The 22,753-nt window shown below is 43.3% G+C and overlaps 1 protein-coding gene across 7 annotated transcripts in view; it reads right to left on the bottom strand.

Moving 5' to 3' along the window:
• Window positions 1-22,753, bottom strand: part of Rbfox1 (RNA binding fox-1 homolog 1) — a 368,464-nt gene that overhangs the window by 40,732 nt on the left and 304,979 nt on the right. For 5 of the 7 annotated variants that reach the window (XM_052195049.1, XM_052195050.1, XM_052195048.1 and 2 more), the window contains 2 exons: window positions 14,392-14,524; window positions 3,689-3,728 (listed from right to left, as the gene is read on the bottom strand). In XM_052195049.1, the coding sequence (XP_052051009.1) occupies window positions 3,689-3,728; window positions 14,392-14,524 (173 nt within the window). The remainder of the gene's footprint in view (window positions 1-3,688; window positions 3,729-14,391; window positions 14,525-22,753) is intronic. The other 2 variants (XM_052195047.1, XM_052195051.1) reach the window with 1 other exon arrangement.

Here is a 22,753-nt window from a genome sequence, read left to right as displayed (position 1 = left end):
ATGATCTCTGATGAGCCTACCCTGTCCCAGCACTAAGATTAGTTAATTACTTTATTTCAATACTTTACACTAAAATGTATGTTAGCACTCACACTCGGTATGCTGTTTATAAAAATAGAATCCCTATTTTTTAAAAGACAAGTGTGTGTGTGTGTGTGTGTGTGTGTGTTAGCCCTCTACCCCAGAAAAGGGCTTTGGTGATAGATAATCCTGCCCATGCCCTGTTCTGAATCAGAAACTCCCTTGCCTCTGATATGTAGCTGTCTGAACAGTGCATAAGCTTTTTCCCAGAGCCTACTTTCTGTCAGAGCACCTCCCCTAGATAGGAGGGATACTGTCTCCACCATAGCTTCTCCTGAGCGTAGGGTCCATGGCAGCTCTTGACATGACTGACTCTTTATAGCTTCCTTCAATGTCCACTTCTCTGACAATTTTAAGAAGATCATTATAGGAACTTGTTGTAGGGGTCTGGATGGTCTTTCTAATCCTTGGTGCCCTGGCAGTATCAAAAGTCCCAGAAATGCCTATGAGATTTAACTTTGGGTGACCGGGGATAGAGACCATGTAGGGCAAAGTCAAGAGGAGGGAGACATGAGGGCACAAGGCACAGGGCAGTGGCTTCAGAGAGTTCTCTCCTGGGAGTGTGGATGGTCCTCTCTGATAGGTTAAAGGGTAGAGAAGAGTTTGAGCAGGAAGAATATGCCTTCATTAGAGGAGACCAAAGCTAGGAACTTGGTTCTTTACCTAATGAATTATAGAAAAATAAGAGACTTAAACCTCAAGGAGAGACTGATTCAGCTCATATATCCATGAACTTATTTATTGTACAATATTATGAGAAGATTGTAGGCCTAGGGTAGAGACTTTTCTTTAAATAAGACAGAATCTGAAATGATTTTTCAAGAGATCTCTATAACCCCCATCACTTTAAAATGTGTGGGACTAACTGTTCAGACAAATACCTCAGCAGGACAGTGGGACTTGTGGCTTAAAACCACACATTCAAAATGATGTTCCTACTGAGACTGAGCTTTGTTGTGTGAATTCAAGAGTGTAGGAAATAATTCATGCTATTTACCTCCTTTGAGGTTAAAGTGGACCATGGTCCCCTGCTCTGCCTCTAAGGTGGAAGGTGCTAAGGTCTAGTTCCCATCTATTTAAGAGGGTCATACTCCCTCAGCAGCACTGTGCTACAGTGGTCTGTAGAACCCAGAGGACAAACACTGATCTAGTGAGAGGCTAACCTAGTACTTCAGCAGGGTCACCTCATCACATATTTGGAACAGACACTCAAAATTCACGTTTTTTATGATATAAAGAGTAGAAAAATGGGTTGGCCAGATTGAAAAGAAAGCAGTTTGCAAAGCGTAGGCACCAGGCAATAGAACCTGATGAATATCTGATTTTTCCTGAAAGCTTCACACTGATAACCTTGGGGGCTGCCCCACTCAGCACAGGGGCCTTGAGTTGCTGAGTTGCAAAGGCTACTAAATGCCCCCACAAGAACATAGGAACCTTTTCTTTCTAGGACTAGCGCCTCTGCTAAGCGAGCATAAGAAGGGTAGTGTGCTGACTATCTGAGTCTGCTTTGTTCTCTATGCTCTACAGATTTCTGTTGTAACTCTGAGCACCCCCAGAATCCACAGTGTATGGTGCTAGCATCTCTCCACTTCTTCCCTGCTCTCTCTCTCTCTCTCTCTCTCTCTCTCTCTCTCTCTCTCTCTCTCTCTGTGTGTGTGTGTGTGTGTGTGTGTGTTAACACATGCACACAATAGGGGTTGACATCAGGCACCACTCTCAATCAAATCTCTGCCTTACTTTGTGATACAGGGTCTCTCCCAGAACCTGGCTAAGCCAGGACTTTGGATGTTGCTGCTGGGAATCTGACCTCAGTTTTTTACGTTCGCATGGCAGTCACTTTCCTGACTCAGTCATCTCCCTAGCCCTGTTTCCCATTGTTGTGGCATCCTTGCCCCTGTCTAACATTTTCTTCATGTTACTAAAGAATCAATAAGGCTAGAAAAAGGGAATCCATTTGAAATATTCATGGAAGCTCACAATTAACAAATTATTTCACATATGAGAAATCAAGGCCAGTGGGTGCATTGCCATAACTGATGGCTAAATTAAATTTTTTTTTTATTTTTAACAAGGGATTCCTATATTTCTTTTTTCTTGAACAGATGTTCATACAGGCAGTTTTGCTTCTAGTGCATTTTCTCTATTAAGTACGACCTGCTGCCTCTCAGGTTTAAGGACATAATAATAAAACCCCAATTTCAGTGGTGCTGGGTTCAACCCACTCCAGGACACACATAGGCTATGTCTATGGACTGACTCTCCAAATCACTTTATACCTGAGGGAAGGACCAGGCTCTGCCTATGTGACATTTGAAATGGCATGAACTGAAGTTCTGGAGAAAGGGACACAGGAGGGGCACCTTAAGTTTCGTGACAGAAGGAAGTCAATTGTTCTCAGGATAAATGAATGATATGTTCATTCATGATAGTCTGGCAAGAGGGCAAAGATTGTACTAGCCTGCAGGCGACAACAAGTGTCTCAGATGCAATCAGAATGAAACTAAGTCCATCACTGATGGAGACTGTTAGCTTGCTACAAAACTGCAGCACTGTGAGACTCATGGAGGATACAGTGAAATAACCAGGGTCTCCTGCTTTCTACTAAATAGCATCAATCTGCTCAGAGATAAGGTTTGATTTTTCTTGTCTAGTATATGAAAAACAGGTATGATTCTGTTTACTTACTTGAGGTCTTCAATGGTATATTGTAAGAGGGTGTGTGTGTGTGTGTGTGTGTGTGTGAGAGAGAGAGAGAGAGAGAGAGAGAGAGAGAGAGAGAGAGAGAGAGAGAGAGAGAAAGAGAGAGACAGAGAGAGAGACAGAGAGAGACAGAGAGAGACAGAGAGAGAGAGAAAGCAGACTACTGCCAACTTAGTCTGAACTCAGTTCTAATCTATTTCTATCACACTAGTGCAGCATCATGGGAGCATCAGGATATGGCTTCTTTGGGAAAGGAGAGTTCATCATGGTTCTGAAGATGAGACATATCCTCCTAAAGAGGAGTTTCATGAAACGGGATCAACTGGCAAACAGTACTAGATCAAGGAACTGTTTAGAGAAATAAAGAGAATAAATAGAGAGGAGGGGCCTAACCTTCCAGGTCACGCATGTTATGGTGGCAGAATTAGATGTTTATTGCTGTGTTCAGAGAAAAGAGGAATGGATTGTTCCCAGCCCTGTCGATAAATAATTACATTTGTAAGGAAAGCTACCAGCCATGAAAATACTTTTTGCTTCTCTGCAGCTAGTAACTACCAGCTGCTGTTCTGAATATCCAACAGAAAACACACAGAGCATACTGAGAACTTTAGAGGAAATGTCACTGTGGGTGGAGTTTTTAATTTGGCATGGGGGGGGGAAGCACATCTTTTCAAAATGGGTACAGTTATGTTTCTTTATTCCTTGATCAAGTCCAAGTCATTAATTCAAAGAGCAAGTCACATGTCCTTTGAACTCAGGACCAGCAGCCCTTCCAACTTGAGAGACATGGTGAGAATTCCCTTTGATCCAGAAGAGGTAATTTGTTCCCAATGAGTTCAGAGCAAACTTGTATAAAGAATGACTCCTGGTGGTAAGGAGGGCAGCATGCACGTTAATGAATACTTACATAAATGTCTGCACCATAAAATCCATCCTGGTAAACAACACTGTAGAGGTGCACACACAAAGAGAAACATTCGGATTAGTGCAGTTCCCCATGCAGACACACCAACCCCGCACAGGCCAAGTTAGTCTGGTCTCATGATCCGAAACACAGGAACTGAGGAGAGTTTCAAACTGATTAAGGAGGTTGGAGAAAACAGCTGTCCATCAAATCGGGAACTTTCTGCTGGGGTCCCATGTAGTCTGAGTTTCATGGTGGACCAGTCAGAGTGTTTTGGCTCAGGCACCACGATGAGCCTCCTACACTCAGCCTCCTACACTCATTGTACAATATAGAAAGGCAAAGAGGGCTCCTGTGTATTCTCAAGTGACCTACACAAAATTGAGTATCTTGACAATATTAAAGTTTGGAATCAAACCACAGATCCCCTCCCTCAGCAAACATAAAACACAGCATCTGTTGCAGAATGAGCTTGCAAGGGCAGAGTCTAGCAGCAAAGCACTTTCAGGATGGGATAGAACTGAATGGCCTTGGGGGGCTCTCAAGTATCCCAGATGGGGTCAGACATTTTCTGTAATTATTTCATAGTGTAGTGTTATATGTGGCAGTTCTGTGAGATTGTTAGTGTTAATGTAGCAGAAACCTATAGATGTATATATGTGTCTAGATATGTAGATATGCATAAGTGCAGAATACATGTATTTTCATATGTACAAATGTATGGGAGTACATATATGTGTTTCTAGGCATCAAGCCCTTATGCATCAAAGCCCCCCTCATGAGTGGGGTTTGGGAGTTCAGTTGTATATATATTTGTAAGTATTCATACTGAGGCAAAGTTCCACTTTAGAATGGGCCAAGCCTAACTTGGTGGAAGCTCTGCGTATTTCTACAGAATCAGCAGCCCAGAAAGAAGTCATTTTCAGGGGTAAGGGGTGATTTTTGACTTCTCCAAGTCTCGGATTATCAAGGCCAGGAGGCTCAATGCTATGTCACCGTAGGACTCCATTGTATTTCTTAAGTATCTGAGCAGGTTTACAGAGGCCATATGCACCCTGGATGTTCTTGGATTTCTGAGAGAACTGCATGATAACCCGAGGGCAAATGCTGTTCTTTCTGAACTGTTGTTTTCATAGGACCGTCATCATCAGCAACCTCCCGTGGCATCTTCCCATGACGTTTCTGGATGACTTAAGATGCTGCTGGCAAAGGACCAGTGAACCCATTGTTAAGTCAAGCCAGAGTCCTAATAGAAGCTCGGCTTTGCCGCAAAAGGGTCTCAGGAGCAGAATGAGCACACAGAAAAGCCAAGCATTTTAAGCCAAGGGAGAGTGCATTTTATCACCTAAGCACACACGCTCACACACAGCAGTGACACTGGCTTGCTGGAGAACACGGGAGTATGCTTCTTTCCCAGGTCCTTTCAGAGTTGGTTGACTAAGCCTCAATACCATTATCCTTAAAGCATGGCGGGGATTTCACACACTAAGGAGGTTGGTAGGAATGGATTTCAGATGTTGTTTGGATTTGATCCTGAAGGGCTACAGTTCACTAGAGCACTTGTCAAGCAGTGTTCACCACTAATCCAACAGGCAGGCAGAGGTGTGTAAGGTCCTGAGCTAGGCTTTGACATTAGCAATGTAAAAAGGTTCGACTGTGGGGTCAGGAGGCAAGGTCAGATTCTACCAACAGGCCTTAGAACAGATCTGATGAAAAGCAGGAAAACGACAGATAGTAACTTAGAGCCCTGAAGCAGAGACCTGAGCCAAGCTGCAGCAAGAGCACGTCCGTGATGTGTTCTCCTGCCTGCATGCCTCTTTTCATGCTATCTCTTGGTTCCCAGTGTCTTTCCCCCCAGTATCCAGAAAGCTAACCACTTAAGTGCCAGGCAAGGTGCAAGAACAAACAAATGCATCAAAGTGCAGTGTCCCTGGCAAATAAACGGCTCTGCGGCTGGAAGATTTACTAAGGCATCTGAGTTTGGTTTACTCTTTGTGCACTGGGCACACATGTGCAAACATGTGTTGGATTTGGTTAGGTAATGCTTTCTACGTGGTCACTGATATGTTTAGCACTGAGGCAATAAATTCCACAACTGTGACCCAATGGTTACCTGAAGCAGTTATACCTTCTCTGTGTAGCCCATCATCAGTGTGTCAGACTCCTGTCTGTCTAGGCTGCTCCTTAGCTTCTGTGTCATGGAAAATGCATTTGTGTCTATCCTTTGTTTGGCCACAGAAATTCTCATACATCGCATCTTATTTAAACTGTTAACACCTTACTTCATGCCCAGATGAGGTATAATAACTATCTGTTCAGAGGATGGCACCCAGATCCTAAAGAGGTGTAGAAGACAGCGTCATTTCTTTCTCAACCCCAGGTAGAATTTAATCACTGGTCAAAGAATGGTCATGATGGATGCTTATAATGTTTCCTCTTGGGAGTCAGCAGCAACATTAGTATTAGGTCAGTGTGAGCTACTTGGTGAGACCCTATCTTTCTATTTTATTATTATTACTGTTGTTGAGAGCCTGCAATTTGAGGTTTGTGTCTAGCTTCTGTATTCAGCTGTAATGGTTATTGGCATTGGAAGGAAGGAAGAGATAAAACTGAAAAATAATCCTGAATCATACCTGTACATAAGACAAAAGAGGTGGGAATGAATACTAATACTTTTTAAAAATTAGTGTGCATTTAAATGCAGGAAGTTTTGCATTTTCCTAAATGTCTATAGGATAGATAAGGTCTGTTGCATTTGGTGGATAATAGGGAGAAAAGTCAAATCTAGGCCTTGAAGACTCAGTGGGACACAGCATAGAACAGGGGTGGGGAGCCATGTGGTGTGTCCAAGCAAGACTAGGTTCTTACAGGGAAAATGGCTGCTGCTCTCTCTAGAAGGAGCGGTTGTGCACGGGGGCTGATACCATGCCAGGCTTTGCATCCATCTGTATCAAAAGCTCCCAGACGCCAAGAAGAATTGTGCCGTTTGCCTTCAAGGAGCCTTGATCTGGAAAATAACCCAGTTGCCATGGTATGTAGCCCACCATGGCTACAGAAAGTTATTCTGAGTCTTTTGACATCCAAATGTATGAGACATGGAATTTAAGGGAGACTGTGGGAAAGCTCCCTCACTCTCATAAGCACAAAGAAAAGGATGCAACCTTCTCCTTATCTTTCTATATTGGAAAGCTTCTTTTGCCTACCACTACTCTGGGCATTGTGAATGGGTCACTTCCTCTACTGACCTCTGGAGATGTAGAGACTCCAGAGGAGAAAGAGCAACCACAGGCATGCATCAAGCTGCAGTTGCAGCTACAGTCTTTGCCGCACAATGGAGGAACAAAAGGACCTGGACTAGGAGGCAGGCAGAGACTACTAGCAAGTGCAAGGAACTATACTTGGGAGGAGCCTGGCTCTTGAGAGGGCCCAGACGAAGGGCACACTTAGTACCTTTGGGTCCTCACAGTCCCTTAGAAGATGGTCGCTTTTAGATCAAGAATTCCAGCTTGCTCACTTGTATCAAGTACATTTTGGAGGCACAAGGGAGACAGTTGGTGATCTACCATCATGATGTTCATAATCCTGGGAAGCCATAAACTGACACAGCCAGCCTCATCTCACTGTCAGAGGAAAACGAACCCACTGGAATGGGCTTCCAGCTTTACAAAAGTGCTGCTTCCTCTGAAATATTCACAGAATAAGCATCACTCATGTTTGTAGCTTGGTTGTCCTGGGATGGGCCCCATCAAAGGAACCTGTGCTTATTACTCAACTGTGTCACTTCCGCGTGGACAATGCTTCCAATCCTTCCCTAGACACTAACAAGTTGACTAACCTAATACATATTCTAGCCCATGTCTTCTTGTTCCATAGCCAAAGTCTTAATGACACAGTAGGTAGGCAGTGGTACCTGAACTGGAATGTGCTTGGGACTTACCTGGAGGACTAACTAAAACACGGATGGCTGGGCCCTATGCCCAGCCCAGAGGTCTTGGTCTAATAGATCTGGTTGGGGTACCTGGCTAAAGCATTTTATTTCTTTCAAGAAATGGGTGATGCCAGTGCTTGTGGTTTAAGAAGGAAGGGAATTATTGTGTTGCTAAGTGACATATTCCAGGTGTTATTTTTAATTACAAGTAAGACAAAACTGAAGTTCAGACTCTTTAGGATCCTATTGTCTCTCTCCCCACCTCTCAGGGTCTCACAGAGCCCAGGCTGGCTTTGAACTCACCATGTAATCAAACACCATCCTAAACTTGTAAGCTTTCTGCTTCAGTTTCCCAAATGCTTAGAAAACATGTGTGCACTGCTATGTCAGGCTTTTCCATGATAGGGGTAAGTATAAGGCTTTGTGCATGCTAGGCAAGCACTCTGCAAACTGAATGAATGACATTCCAGCCCCTAAGGTGCTGGTGTTGGGGCATTGTTGGGTATGGGAGAGCCCTTACAGGGTCCTACTGGCCTTTCCAGGAATACCTCTCAGTGCTTTCTGAAAGCCTCAGCAAGAAGGTGCACTGAAAATATCAGATGCATATGTAGGAAAAGAAGATGGAGACACAACAGTGTGACGGATGCAGCTTTAGATACACAGTGGTTCCCATACTGCAGACAGGAGTTGCTACCATGCACTGAGCAGATGTGGCCCTATTTTAATGCAGAAACGGTCTGTCTAGCCATGCAAAGGTAATTGTGTTGCTTGTCAATCACTCTGGGACTGCAATATGCTTTTGCCAGAACATGATGCAAATGCACATCTCATTTTCTTAAGAAAGTAATAGTGGTAGTTAAATATTTGGATGGAGACTAGCAAGGAATGATTGCACTAGAGCAAATTAGTTTACCTTCTAAAAAGAAAATGAAGGAAAATGAACAAGGAAGGAATAAAGACAGGGGGTGCCCCGAACTAAGCAATCTGTTTGTGTAGTGGAATATATACCAAGCACAAATGTATTTTTTAAGGAAAGGTATTTAAAACCTCTCTTCCTTACTGACCCTTACACCTGGGAAATAAATTACATTTTTGAATATGCTCAAATATATCTGTTCAGAATGGTTATCAGGTGGCTCCATGCACACACTGAAATTTGTATAGAACTATGTATGTGTTTGTATTTGTACATTTCCCCAGGGAAAGTGCATATTTTTAATCAGATTACCAAAAGCATCTGAGGAACTCATGCCCTTAGTGGAGGCAGTGTGGAATATGTGGGAAGGGCCACACATATCTTGGGACCAGAGGTGGGGTGACTATCGTCCCCATGTGTGAGATGGGAGACTCCTTGGGTACTTTTTGGTGTCTGGCACACACGCCAAAGCCTCTGTGCCAATATCTTCCTGATGACCATTGAATTGACTGATGTTGGATGTTGGTGGCTCATTACCTGCTATGCATAGACCAGTGATTGTGTGGGTCGCAGGGTTTATTCTTATACAGAACAACGTTAAGAGACTTGCTCCTGGGATACTGTTTGATCATTATTATGGTAATAGCAGTTGTCCTAAAATACTTTTCTAGGTAACTCTAGAAGTTGTTATGTATAAGTGTCCTAATAGGTTACTTGAGGATGTGTTGAAAGTCTTAATCCATGACTACAGCGGCAAATAGATAGTCAAATAGATTGTCAACTTGACGGAAACTGAAATTTCCTTGAGACAAATCGCATGTCTGTAAGGAAGAGTCTACATTGGGTTAACTGTTGGTGGTAGAACCACTTGACTGCGGGCAGCCATGCTCCTGGGTTCTCAGACTGAGCAGAAGGGGGAAAGGCAGGAGGCCACAAGCATTCATCTTTCTCTGCTTCCTGGTTGAAGATTCAATGTGAGCGTCTGCCTCAGGCTCATGTTATCATGCCTTCCCCATTGTACCCACACATGGTAAGCCGTAATGTAGCAGTCCTACCTTCCTTCCTTACGTTCATTTTGTCTGATATTTTGTAGTGGTGACAAGGAAAGTAAATGTTATAGATCGTATAGAACAAGGACTAAGGCCCCATAGCCAATGTTCAATGTTTAGGCTTAGATTGATGATGTAGCTATGATGCTTCCTAAGGGCAGCATGCTGTATCATCATACAACACACACACTACACACTTCATGAGTACCTATTTAGTAACTTCTTATGTCTGGTGAAGCAAGGTCTGTGCTGCTACTCAAAGAATGGGATTAACTGCTGTGTGCTGTATGGGGTGCTGGGGTTAGTCTTGTGAGTGTGTATGTGATACTACCTATATTGCCAGCCTATAAGTTCCTTTGAGTGGCAACTCCCTAATGGATAATTTTTCATGCATGTGACTCATTGCATGATAGGACATTGTGGCATTTCCATCAAAACTTCAGTAAAGACAATGAGAAATAGGAAATTACTCATCCATTGGACTTGCTGAGACAGTCTACTAACTGAAGTACTATGGAATACATAAACTATTGGTTTGTCTCTGCCAATGACTATGTCTGTGCTTAAGGGACAGTATGGGGCTTGTGAACTGGAGGAGTCCCCTAGCAAAGAGGGAAAGGATATATGAAGGCAGAAATGTAAGATCATCCTGTATACCAATCAAGAAGGGAGGGGGGGCAGTACTGAGAGAGGGGAGCACGGGCAACTTACAAAAATGTCAATAGTCACATCAACCTCAAGAAGATTAGCTGCAGTCCAGTAATCATGTCCTAGCATGGGCCTCACTGAGCCATAACCTTGTATGACTCTTCCCATTTCATCCTTCACCAACCCTATGGAGCCAGGTACATGTTTTATTCTCCTACCATGGAAACTGCATCTGCTGGTAGCTTCCTGGGGTGGTAAAATGCTGTATTTACTATGCATTCACTCTCTGGAGTCAGATTCATTTACTGTTGGCAGCTGATAGTGAGTGGCTGGCTGCTTTTAGGGTTTTCTGCTTATTTCTATGATCCCTTTATTGTCCGTGGGCTCCAGGGGTGATGACCATATATTGATATTTCCAAAGAATTTTATTTAGGTATGCCAGAGAAAACAAAAGAGGTCCTCTTTATAATCTATGCAGTCTAATTGTTGGGTGTGGAAAAATGGATATGGATAAAAGTGTCTTTAATGAGTTTCCTTGGATGCTCATGTCACTGTTGTATACCTCCAAGGACTACCCCAAGTTCCACAGAGGTAGCCATGAATTCTGTTATATTTTACATGTGAGTATGTGTGTATGTGTGCATGTGCACCTGTGTGTGTGTGTGTTTCTATCAGAGAGAAAGAATACAGAAGCCCCATATGGATCTATAATATGGAACACTTTGGGGGCTGAAAATATTAATACCATAAACTCAATTTAGATATTGCATGAAAAGAAGTTTGTAGATAAATGTATCTTCCTTCACCTGGTGACATTAAGAAAAAATTCTTCCTCAATAAATATGTTTTGTGAGAAAATGTCTTAGAAACTCCTAGATGGCTGAGTGTATGGGTACTTCCAGGACAAGTTCTTAATATGGAAGTCTGGAAAGAGATAGACATAATCCTGTCATCCATGTGTTCTCTTCTAGGATGCCTTGTCTGAACACCCATGCTCTGGTAACCAGCCCTCTACCTTACTATCTATCATGTCAGTTAGGATCAATACCTTGTGTATTGGGTCCAAATCCCATCCATGGAAACTCCTGTGAAGGTGGTACAGATAGCACACAACAGAACATAAGATGGGGCTACTGCCAAGTGTGAGGTGCTTGGCTGAAGAACATTGAAGTAAAGGTGTCAGATAAACTCAGCAACCTTCCTCCAGCAGATGTTTGAGACACCAGCTTTTGGAGTCTATGGTTTCTAGACCACCTTCTAATGGATTCGGCAGGCCCTGGTAACGGGTAGATCTGCAGCATCTTTGTTTATTGCTTCTACTCAACTCAGGATCAGGTACCTAGCTCCTCTGGGCAATGTATGCTCTGGGTACCACTCCGTTTGCTCCAAAAGATGGGCTACCTTTCTTATAATCTAAGCCAATTAAACCACAGGATAAAAGGAATTTTCCTCTTGGATTGTGGTTTTCCCCCTTCAATTCCATGCAGTTGAATTCTAGCTATCTATAACTGGTAAAATATTGGTAGCTAAACAAATTTCCATTGCTCACCAGTACTTTGGGTCTTACTGATTCTTGACACCAGCATTCTATCCCATAATGAGAAATCTTTACAATTTATTTGTTAATGTGTGTGTGTGTGTGTGTGTGTGTGTGTGTGTGTGTGTGTGTGTGTGTGTTATGGATGTATAGGAATGTGTCTCAATGTATGCACAGAGGGAAGTGCAGGTCCTATTCATCTTCCATAGCTTTCTAACATACTCTATTGATACAGGCTCTCACTGAAATGGAGGTTTGCTCTTTTGTGCTAGTCTGTCTGGCTAGTGAGCTCCCAGGGTGGGCCTAGCTCCAGTTTCTCAATGCTGGGGTCACAGACATGCTTACACATGCCTAGCTTTTTTACATGGTGTTAGATTCAAACACAGGTCTTCATGGTTACAAAGCAATTGATCTACCTCAGTGAGCTACTGTCCCAGTTTCTGACCCTGACAGTTCTGTTTTAACTTCTGACTCCAGAATCTTAGCCCTAAGATCTTCTCCCAGCGCAGTTAAACCCTAATACCTTTGTCTTAGCACATGTAAATATGTATGATCTGTGTTGTCCTCTCCATAGACCAATGACGCATTTGAGGAAACTGGAGAGTACAAACCATCGCTGCAGCCAGTCTAGTTAGAAGGACTCCTGAAATACTACACTTTCATCCCTTTCAAAGGAGTTGTGAACATGTTGTGTACCATTTGGAGGTGCCTGCTTCTCCCTGGCGAACGTGGCATTCATTAGTTATGCATGGTTATTCCAGGCAAAGAGCACATTCATTATAAGTTAGTAAATTTTAATTTTATAGCAGGTGTGTTATGTTGAGGTTTTTATAAATTGTTCATGGGAGGATAGGCCATATAATTTTACTTTAATTTTTTTCCTGTTCAATATAGTAGGGAGATACTGACTAGGGGTATAATACAGAAAAGCTACAGTTACCATGTACTAAGATGGTGATTTTCCAGACAGAACAAAGTGGTATACATGTGCTATTTTGCATTTATGGTTTATGAATTTTCTTTAGCAGTAGCATAAACCCAGATGATTCCTTATCTGTTTCTATTCCCACCCAGTGCATTCTGTAACACATGTATGGAATGGGCTCATATTGGGTGGGTGTTATACAGATTAGAGTCAAAGGTCAGGTCCTTTCTATAGCATACAGACAGATATATTGGGGTCATGGAGAGACTTTAAAGCCAGTTGGTTCTTATTTTCTTATCATCCACAATCTCTCTTGCTATCATTTTGACGCAGTAAGAAACCTTGCTCTGACTCACACTCATGATTTACAGGAGAATGATGTCAGTTTCTTTTGTTGCCTTTATTCTCCCATTTTGGTGACTCCACCTAACCTCATTCCTGAAGATGGTCCAGCCTTCAGGGGCCTTTGTTTTTTTCACACATTTCAGTTCTGCTCTTTTGGAGTGGGCGAAGCAGTGAATAAATGATGAGAAGAATATTTCCCTTTGTCATCTGTATAGTGAGTGAGTTGGGGTAATTGAGATTTCCTGAAAGATTTATATGCAACAAAGCTTTTAAGAAGAGGCTTTTAACCCTTTTCAGATAGTCCTGAGCATAAACACAGCATTTCAACAGATCCAAACACCAGTCACTGGCCTGGAAAAGCTTGCATCAGACTCTCCTGAGTATAGGCGAATCTTCTATGCAACAGCAGTAACTCCAGTACAGTTCGAGCTTTTAGCCAAGCAATGCTTTGCCCTGAGGGTGGGGCTATCTTAAAGAACACAGGATGTTTAAGCAGTGTTCAGAGACCAGGATGTTATCCACTTGGTAACATCACTCGTGTCTATCATGTGGTAACAATCACAAGTATCCTAGACCTTGTACTATACACTTAGAGGTAGCTGTCTTTGTGCCCAGGGTAGAGGAATGCCCTTCCAAGTTTCCCTATTAGAGAAGAACAGAAGTGTCATTTTAGGGCAGCTTGCCTGTAAGTCAGTCAACTTTTCTTTCCCTCTGTCCATCTCCCATACCTTCGTTTCTTCCCAACCTTTCCTAGACTTTTAGTTGTCAGTAACAACATCTAATCACAGTTGGAAAGTAAACGGACAGCATGAACTGTTTTGGAAAAGGCACATAAAAGGCAAATTAACTGTATTTTTTTTCCCACTGTCTGGGATGTTTTGTTTGCCTCAGCACCTAATTTTCTCAGGCAAAAGTTCACATGCCTGATAGTGCAAAAATGTCTGTAGGGAGGGAAGCAAGATCACCCCAGTGAATTTTATATAAGGGAAGCCTCATGTCCCTTTGCATTCAAGGGGTAAATATAGTCCAACCTCCTTAATAACCAGATGCTTGCGATCAGCAGAAATACATCTTTGGCTGTAACCATTTCTCCGTTCTCCAGCATTCAGTCTCAAAGAGAATTTACATAACAACATGTGACATGTAGGATGCTTAAAGGCACCGACCATGACCAGACAAATCACACTCATTTTTCAATACTCTTTGCAAGGTGCTCTGCAGCAGGCACGCATTAGGCTGCATGCTGGGGAGGTTCTGGTGGGGTGGTCAAGACCATCATGCACTGGCAAACACTCCGTGCCTCTGGGGAGGGAGAGCAGGTGCAGGGAGCCCCTCCCCAGAGAGGGTGCAACACTTACCCGCCATAGGCCGGGATTGGGGGTGGGGGTGCTGCAGCCCTGAAGGTGTTGTACACGGTGCGACCACGGCCTCGAAGGTGAGCCCCTCGGTATGCAGCTGCAGCAGTGGCGGCCGGATATGGGAAGCCAGGCACTATGAGAGAGGGGAGAGACCAGGACACAGTGAGACGTGCATGTAGCCTGGAGAAGACCATTTTTCTGGACCCTGTTTGCTTGGGAAGATGATGTATCCTGTCTCTTGCTGAGTCTCACAATGTTCTACCTGTGCTGACTCTCCAGTTTACTTAAAAGGCATTGTACTTCAAACCTTATCCCATACAGAGACTAGGTTTCCTGAAAATTGTAAGTGAAAAGCCACTGCCAGTAAAAGCTACAGTAAGGGCCCAGAAACCAGAAATGAGGCCATGCCAGGAGCTCAGGAGCTCTGTAATGGCCACACATACCCTAGTTCCCTTTTTGAGGATTCTGCAGGGCTTGTGACCAAGTGGGAGCATTCTCAATCACAGTATCCTAAAGACAGCCTTCATCTTGTATCCACACTGATCAAAGGGGCCTATGCCTTCTCACAGTCACCTTCAGGAGCAGAAGAATCCTGCCCTGTGCATCTTATTATATTCAAGAGTCATTCTCACACATGCTCAGGTATGAACCTGGGTAGGGAAAGTGGGAGGAGAGCGCGCACGCACACACACACACACACACACACACACACACACAAGAAAGAACATTCAAGAAGTATGTACAAACCTCCAGGAAGCACTTGCTCTCATGGAGGTGAAGGTGGCCATGCAATCACCCTGGAGGCCTTAAAGCAAAACCCGCAATCGATGCACAGAGCAGGCAGACAAGTTAAGGCTGTTTGCAGTTCTGTATGAATCCCTAGCAAGGGTTATTCCCTTGAAGTGAAGACCAACCATCAGTGATTGTTTGGAATTTGGTATATGCTTTTGAAGGTGGAGTTAAGTCTTTTGTGATACATTTTCTTTGCAACATAAGTAAAACACCAAGATGATAGACAGATTGGATTTATCCTCCTGTTTTGAACTGTTTTACAATTATGATTATGACTAAAGACAGAAGTATGTGTATTTATTGAACTCTCATATCAGTCTCTAGTACACAAGTTTCCTGGATTGCATTGCAACCAATATGGCAGAAATAGAGGCTCACGCCTTACTTGTCAAAGCAGAAATTCAAGCCAAGAGATGTTTGCATCAGGACCAGGGAGACAACAGATGGGAATGGTTTGATCTTGACTCTGTCTAGCCAGGGTTCAAATGAAAATGTTATAGAATGTTTTGCATTTTTAAAATAAGGAAAATGAGAACATACAGTGCAGCGGAGCAGCTGGCTCGCCGTGCGAGGGCACTCAGATATGATGCTGACCCCTTGATCATCCCCCTCTATGGAGGCACAGGAGTGATAACCAGGTTTGGCATACCATCTTGGAGGACTTAGAAGAGGTGTCATGGGAAGCAAGTGGAAGCTTGATATTGGAGTGAAGAGAACAAGCGTTACTCAGGGTGGAGAGCCAGGGCTCCGTTCCGTGCCCCTCCCCTTGGCTTTGCCTGGGCGGGATAAGCGTTTGTGGATGTTGAGATGAGGCTGTGTGCTCTTCCAAGCAAAGCTTGTTAGCACAATCCTTTCCCACTGAAGGGGACGCTTGAACGGCTACAAAGCAGTGTCTGATTCAAACATGGCTGCCAGGGAGGCCAAGTCCCTGTGAGCGAGTCAGAGCCTCTAGTGATCTTGCTGTGGACAACAGACCTCATATAGAAAGTGAGGCCCACACTGGTCCCCCAGAAGAATGCTTTCTGGTTCTCCTCCCCCGCCCTGCTACCTTGTGCCCATTCCCCTCTCTTCTTTCTTTTAAGACAAGCATTCTCTGTGTAGCCTTATAGGGCTTGGAAGCCAGCCTTTGCCTTACAGTGACACATTTGCCTCTGCCTCCCAAGTGCTAGAAGGATGTGTGTGTGTGTGTGTGTGTGTGTGTGTGTGTGTGTTGCACTCCAGACATCCTTTTGTCCTGAATGAAAAAAGGGCAAGTCAAGTAGGAAAGTGAGGGGGGGTCAGCTAGAATGAGAAGGAAGTGTGGGAATCAAGAAGGCAGGGCGAGCATAGACTCCTCTTATGCTTTCTGCCTACCTCCTACTTCCCTTTCTCCCTCAACCCTTCCTTCTGACTCTCTGTGTTCCTCCTGCCTCTCCTCCTATTTCCTTCCATCTTTCCATCCCTTCTCTCCTTCCCTTCCTTTCTTTGTTTTCACCTTTCCTTTATATACCCCCACACAATAAAATATCTTTCTGAAGACAGATGCTCTGGGCTTCCCGTGTCAAAAATCAAGTAGCTTGAATTTCACAAAAAGAGAAGAAGCACTCTTGCTTGGTGCTGGACAGCAAGCTCTGTGAGTATGGGGCTCTCTGTCTGCTCTGCTCTTTGGTTTGGATGTGCACCTAACTGAACTTAATCCAGACCGTGTTCATCCTTTGGTCGCTAACTCCTGATTGCTTCTAGGAGTACACAGTCCCTCTTCTCTAGTCTGCTTTATAGCACTGCCCAGACCTGCAAATAAACACAATGCAAGGGAGAGTCTGCTCTAAGCCCTAGAAGTATCATCTCTACTGTGGTCCTAAGAGGTGCTATGAAATAGTCCAGAGATACCACTAGATACAGTATCCACCAATCTGATGAGAAAGGAGAAACTGAACAAACATGGCATTTACAAGTATTAAAATCCTCAGTTTAAGTCACTCCAATTTTAGTATCAATGGTAGATTTCAAAAATGGTTCTTGAGGCTCATTCAGGAAAACACTTGCTTTCATAGCATAGTAATCTGCATTTTGAGCCTTGGAATTTATACTTAAAAACAAATAAAAACCAGGCAAAATAGTCTCAGCTCATAGTCTCAGCACTGAAGAGTCAGAAGTAGGCAGATAGCTGATGTTTGCTAGTTAGCCAGTTAAACTGAGCACAGGGTCCCCAATGGAGGAGCTAGATAAAGGACCCAAGGAGCTGAAGGGGTTTGCAGCACCATAGGAGGAACAACAATATGAACCAACCAGTAGTATTCCCAGAGCTCCCAGGGACTAAACCACCAACCAAAGGGTACACATGGAGAGACCCATGACTCCAGATGCATATGCAGCAGAGGATGGCCTTGTTGGTCATCAAAGGGAGAAGAGGCTCTTGGTCCTGGGAAGGCTCAATGCCCCAATATAGGGAAATGCCAGGACATGGAAGCAGGAGTAGGTGGATTGAGCAGGGGGAGGGGGAATGGTGAGTAGTGTGAGCAGTGGGGGTGGGTGGGTTAGGGGATTTTTGGAAGGGGGAGGAACCAGGAAAGGGGACAACATTTGAAATGTAAATAAAGAATAGATCTAATAAAAAAAAAAACCTAACTAGTGAGTTTCAGACCATGAGAAAATTAACAAGGTGGACGGATGGCTCCTTCAGGAAGACTGGAACCCAAGACTATCTGCAGGCACACACACCCTGACCTTACTCACCGAATGCTGCTTTTTCTGGGTAAACTCTCCCAGACAGGCAGTGCTCACTAAAAGCTATTTATAACACTCTATCCATAGAGCCCACAAACAATGTACTTCCTGCCCAGCCCAGGAACAGCTCTCCCTGAGCACCGCAGCTGTGTGAACCAAGCAAGTTAGTGCCCATCCATAGCCACTGCCCCTGTCTCTGTTTTCTCTGCTTTTCTCTCATGCCTGCCAATGACAGCATAGCTATTGTGAGCCACAGTCACACGGTCAGTCTCAAGGGCAAAGAGCACATCTTTTCATTAGGCTTCTTTTATTCTCATACAGTGGAAAACATGGACTTTTCGTACTTACTTATTGGGTGTAGTAGTTTATAAATGCTGACATGTGGTTAAATGTATATTTGAAGCAATTACCTGGGCAGATAGATACCCAGGCACAGATTAAACAGAAGCGAATGGATTTATTCTTCAAATATACAGTGGGAAAAAAATTCCCTCTTAATGTTTCATTTCCTCTGCGGTACGACACTTATCTTGTTGAATTAAAAGTATTTTATCATCTATGTACATTCTGGTTCAAGAGTTTGTATCCAGTAAAAGGATAATAAATGCTTAGTAAGTGCAATGTGGAAGGCCAAATTAAAAGCACATGCCCTCCCCATTTCTGGAATCGAATAAGCAAGTGCTAAAATAAAATACATAAATCTGTCACCTTTGCTAATATTTCTATGTACACTGGGTCTGATGTTTCCTACCTGTAATACCAGTGCTTAGGATGCTGAAGCAGAAGTACAGACATGGAGGCCAACCTGGGCTACATAGAGAAAGCCTATCTCAAAGAAACAAAATAAAAACCAAACAACAAACAGCAAAGAATGATGCTAGAAAATCAAAATGTTGCCAACTTATTAGCATATTTGGACCCATAACTCTTGAGTTGTCTTCCCCAACTCCTGATCAATAACTTGAGGTTATTAAATATCTAAATAAAACCACCACTGACAATGGTGATATTCCAGTTGACTTGTGGATGCAGGATTCAATTCTGGATTTCCTTCTGGATGGAGAAATGAGGGAGGGAAAACTCCTACATACCCTCTTAAACCTGAACAGCATGAATCAAAGGTTTGGAAGTCTGGTGCCAACAAAATAGAACTGCAGTTCATAAGCTGCAGTAGAATACCAGAAAAGCACAAAACCCAGCTCTACCCAACTCCTGCCAACGCCCTGCAATGAGAGAGATGAATGCATGAGCAGGTAAGTAGAGGGTGGGGTGTCACCTCACCCTTGGGAATGATGAATCTTCCCACACCATGGAAACTCAATGGAACAGAAGGCTAAGCAAAGAAACAAGAGGCACTCTGTGAGACCCAAGCATCAGGCAAATCAAGGGTTTTAAATGGAAGACATGTGGGTATAGCAAGCATCCAAACAAGCCATTTCAAGAGTGCCTACTGCTTCCTGCCACCTCTTCCTCCAAAGACAAAGCTCGGGCTATACCCACATGCTCCATGCTCATGTATTTACAGTGACTAGTGCCTCCTCCCTCTCTGTCTCCTTTATGAACATGGTGCTTACCTTCGAAAATAAACACAAATGAGATCATTTCACCAGCTCGGAAATCCCAAGAGAAGAAATACAAAGCCAGTGGAGAATACTTGAGGGTTATAAACTGCGTATTAAAGTTTTAGAGCTCTGGGAGAGGCAGAAGAATAGCAGATGCATACCCCGACAGGGGGGCAGATTCTGCAGCACAGCCATAAAAATATACAGGCTGCTTTAATGGGCAATTATTCTTTGCATTTGTGTGCCGGGTTGAATTTGCATGAGACTGCCAGATGCCCCGGTAAAGGTGTTGCCACCAAGAGTGTGAGGTCTCTTTGTCTGGTGCCTCCCTACAACTTTGTGTTCTGAAACCCTGCCTTTTCGTGGTTGAATTATTCTATAGGTAATGGATGGTAAGAAGCATTCGAATGCTTGAATTTGGGGGTGCAAATATGTCTTCAACATCAGGTCCAGGGTCTTATTTTATTCCCATGTTGCAGGGACTCACATTTCATGTGTCAGACTATAAATTATGATGCCATCATTAACAAATGCACTGGGGGCACAGCCAGCCTAGCTCTGCAGAGGCGGGCCATTGTGCAGGAAACATCTAGGTGAGAAGGCCAAAAATATGATTCTGGTTTTTTTTGTCTAAATGACCAAAAATGTTAACTTCTGTTTTCAAAATGAATCCAAAATGAAAGTCCACTGAGCTAGTTTGGAACACACAGTTCACACAAGACTAAATCACCCTTTTAAGTGGCATTGGATGCAAATGTAATATGACAGGGTATATTAAGTTATAGATCAAAATACATAAGTCTTCTTCTTTTAATCAAGTAATTTTTAGGGTGTGGGGAGAAAACGATTCATTCTTCTGGGCATGTATATAGGGACCCCAAACTGCCCTTGAATTTGTAGAATTTCTGGTTCTTCTACTCACATGTATTTACGTTTGAAACCACATTTGGGATCCATCCCTGTTTCAGCACAAATGATGTTAAATGCTGCTGCTTGGAAGTGAATAAATCTACATTTTGGACAAACTGGCTCCTTATAGGACATCCTCATTTGAAATGCATTGAATGGGAAAACAACAAAAAAAAAATTTCTAATTAATGTACAACTCTAATCACCATTCTCCACATGGAAGAGTAATTTTTCACTGTTCATTTGCTTGGTTTAATCTCAAAACTGACATAACAGAAATGCAATGCCCTATAAATCTCCGCTCGTTTCTTTCTTTAATATTCATATTCCATTGAACTGCAGAGGCTTGTTGCTGCATTCGGCTACAGCATCCGAAAGTGTCGATAAAAATATTGTGAAAGGCAAGATGTGTTTTTTGCTGGCTGCGCTGGCCATTTATTGGGGGGGGGGGGCGGGGGGCACAATAAATGGCTGGTGGATCGTCCCTCAGCTGGCTGGCTGGTGGGTGATTAGTGATTAATTACCTTGCAGCAAATTGACACGGCACCAGGAAATTGACACAGCCCTGATTAATTAACTTTTTATGGGCGGTAGTTACTCACAAAACACTGCGCACCATAATTGAATCTCTTTACATAACAGTCATGGTACAAAAGTTTTACTCAAATTCAAATTAGCCAGAAGTTTCTAAGGCGGTTAGAGGTCTGATTAGGATGTGTTTGTAAGAACTGGCAAGAATTTGAACTTAGAGAGAGATGTGTGGTCTTGAAAGGAGAGGGGGCAGGGGTGAGACAGGACACCATACAAGCTTGACTGCCAAGGCAGAATGTATTGATCTAAGTCTTCACTTGAGCAGGACTTTAAAAGGACACTGAGATGTGTCATTTTTCTCCAACTTGAGAAAAGCTACTGCTTCTGAGGAGCTTGGGCAGATTTCTTCCCGTTCGTTTAGTCTGTAAAAACTGACATGTTTCATTCAGGCAAGTTTTGTTCTGCTGTTGGGGTTCATTTCCTTGCGTCATCTCTTACATCTTGTCCCTTTAGGATGATACCACCATTTTCTACCATGGTTGTGTTCCTCTTTTTGTCTTTTTTTTTTTCTTTTTTTTTTCCTGATAACCTCTTTGACAGACACACGTCTTTACAGCTCTCTGTTGGACAATCCCGATAGCTATATGTTCGGGACTACTGTTTCTCCAACATAGACAAAATGGTCTGGCCCAACACCATCCAAATATCTTGATTATATTGTCAGATAATAAGAATTCTGCAGCAGTCCAGTCACAGAGAAAACTGGGTGGCTGGGTAACCTTGAACTTGAAAGTCTTGTGAAGATGTTGCCTAGGCAGGTGGCTCACTCTAAGGAAAATTCCTTGCTTGGTTCCTCAGGATTGGAATGCTGAAAGATTCTGGATCTCACTTGTCAAAACCCAAGGCAGTGATCACTGGAGTAATGCTAGCAAAGATGTGATCACAGTTGGCAGAATTGTAGCCTTTTAGACTCCATTATCAGATGGAAGGGATTCAACTGCATGATAGCAGCTAGTGTTTATTAACACTTTCGAACTGCCAGATGCACACATTAACCCATTAGCTCTTTGAAAAAGCACACGAATCTGGAGTATTGCTATTTCTTCCTTTCTTTGTGGTAATTGGAGTCTAGAGCAATTCAGCAGCCTCCAAAATTGAGATTCTGTGTCTTATCTTTTCATCTTACCCTGAAACATCCCCACTCCAGTTTCTACCGTGCTCTTTCTGTTTTCTTGAAGCTAGCCCAGTATGGCTTCCCTCCTATTGCTTGCACAAGCTGCAACATTCTCTTCTGTGTTTCTACTACATCAGAGTGAGCCAGCATCAATCCATCATGGACTGGGTGAATTTGCAGAGGACTTCCCTGATAAAATTCCTTGGTATAATCCTTATCGGGGATATGCTGGAGGAGGGACTATGCCATCACTGCCCTTATGTATTTCTGTTCTGAGATTTCACAACATCCCCGAATCTCCATTGCTCTTCCAGTAATTGGGGCTCAGTTCACAGAGTTGGCCATAGATGTATGTTGCTAAAAATCCAAGGGCAATCTATTTTCCTTTCCTACTGGAGTTTTTCTACACACCTGGAGATAAAGCAGGTTGTCCTATGCAAACCGTTCAACCTATAGAGATGTGTAAGTAGTAACTGGGCCTATACTACAGTAGTATTGGTAGATGTCTCTGTTGAACACACAAGCTGGTTACTATAAGTTCGCAGTGATTCTATTCCCCTACAACACTTGAATATGAAAGACTGGAATATGAAACATATTTCAGAATTTGGCAGATGGCTTACTGGTAAAGTAGGGACCCTGCAAACAATCAGGACCCAAATTCAAGCCCCAAAACCTGCATCTAAGA

Source organism: Apodemus sylvaticus, chromosome 10 (genome assembly GCF_947179515.1).
Source record: "Apodemus sylvaticus chromosome 10, mApoSyl1.1, whole genome shotgun sequence".
NCBI classification, from domain to species: Eukaryota; Metazoa; Chordata; class Mammalia; order Rodentia; family Muridae; genus Apodemus; species Apodemus sylvaticus.
Note: the sequence above shows the minus strand (reverse complement) of the source record. Positions and strands in the feature narration are given on the sequence as shown.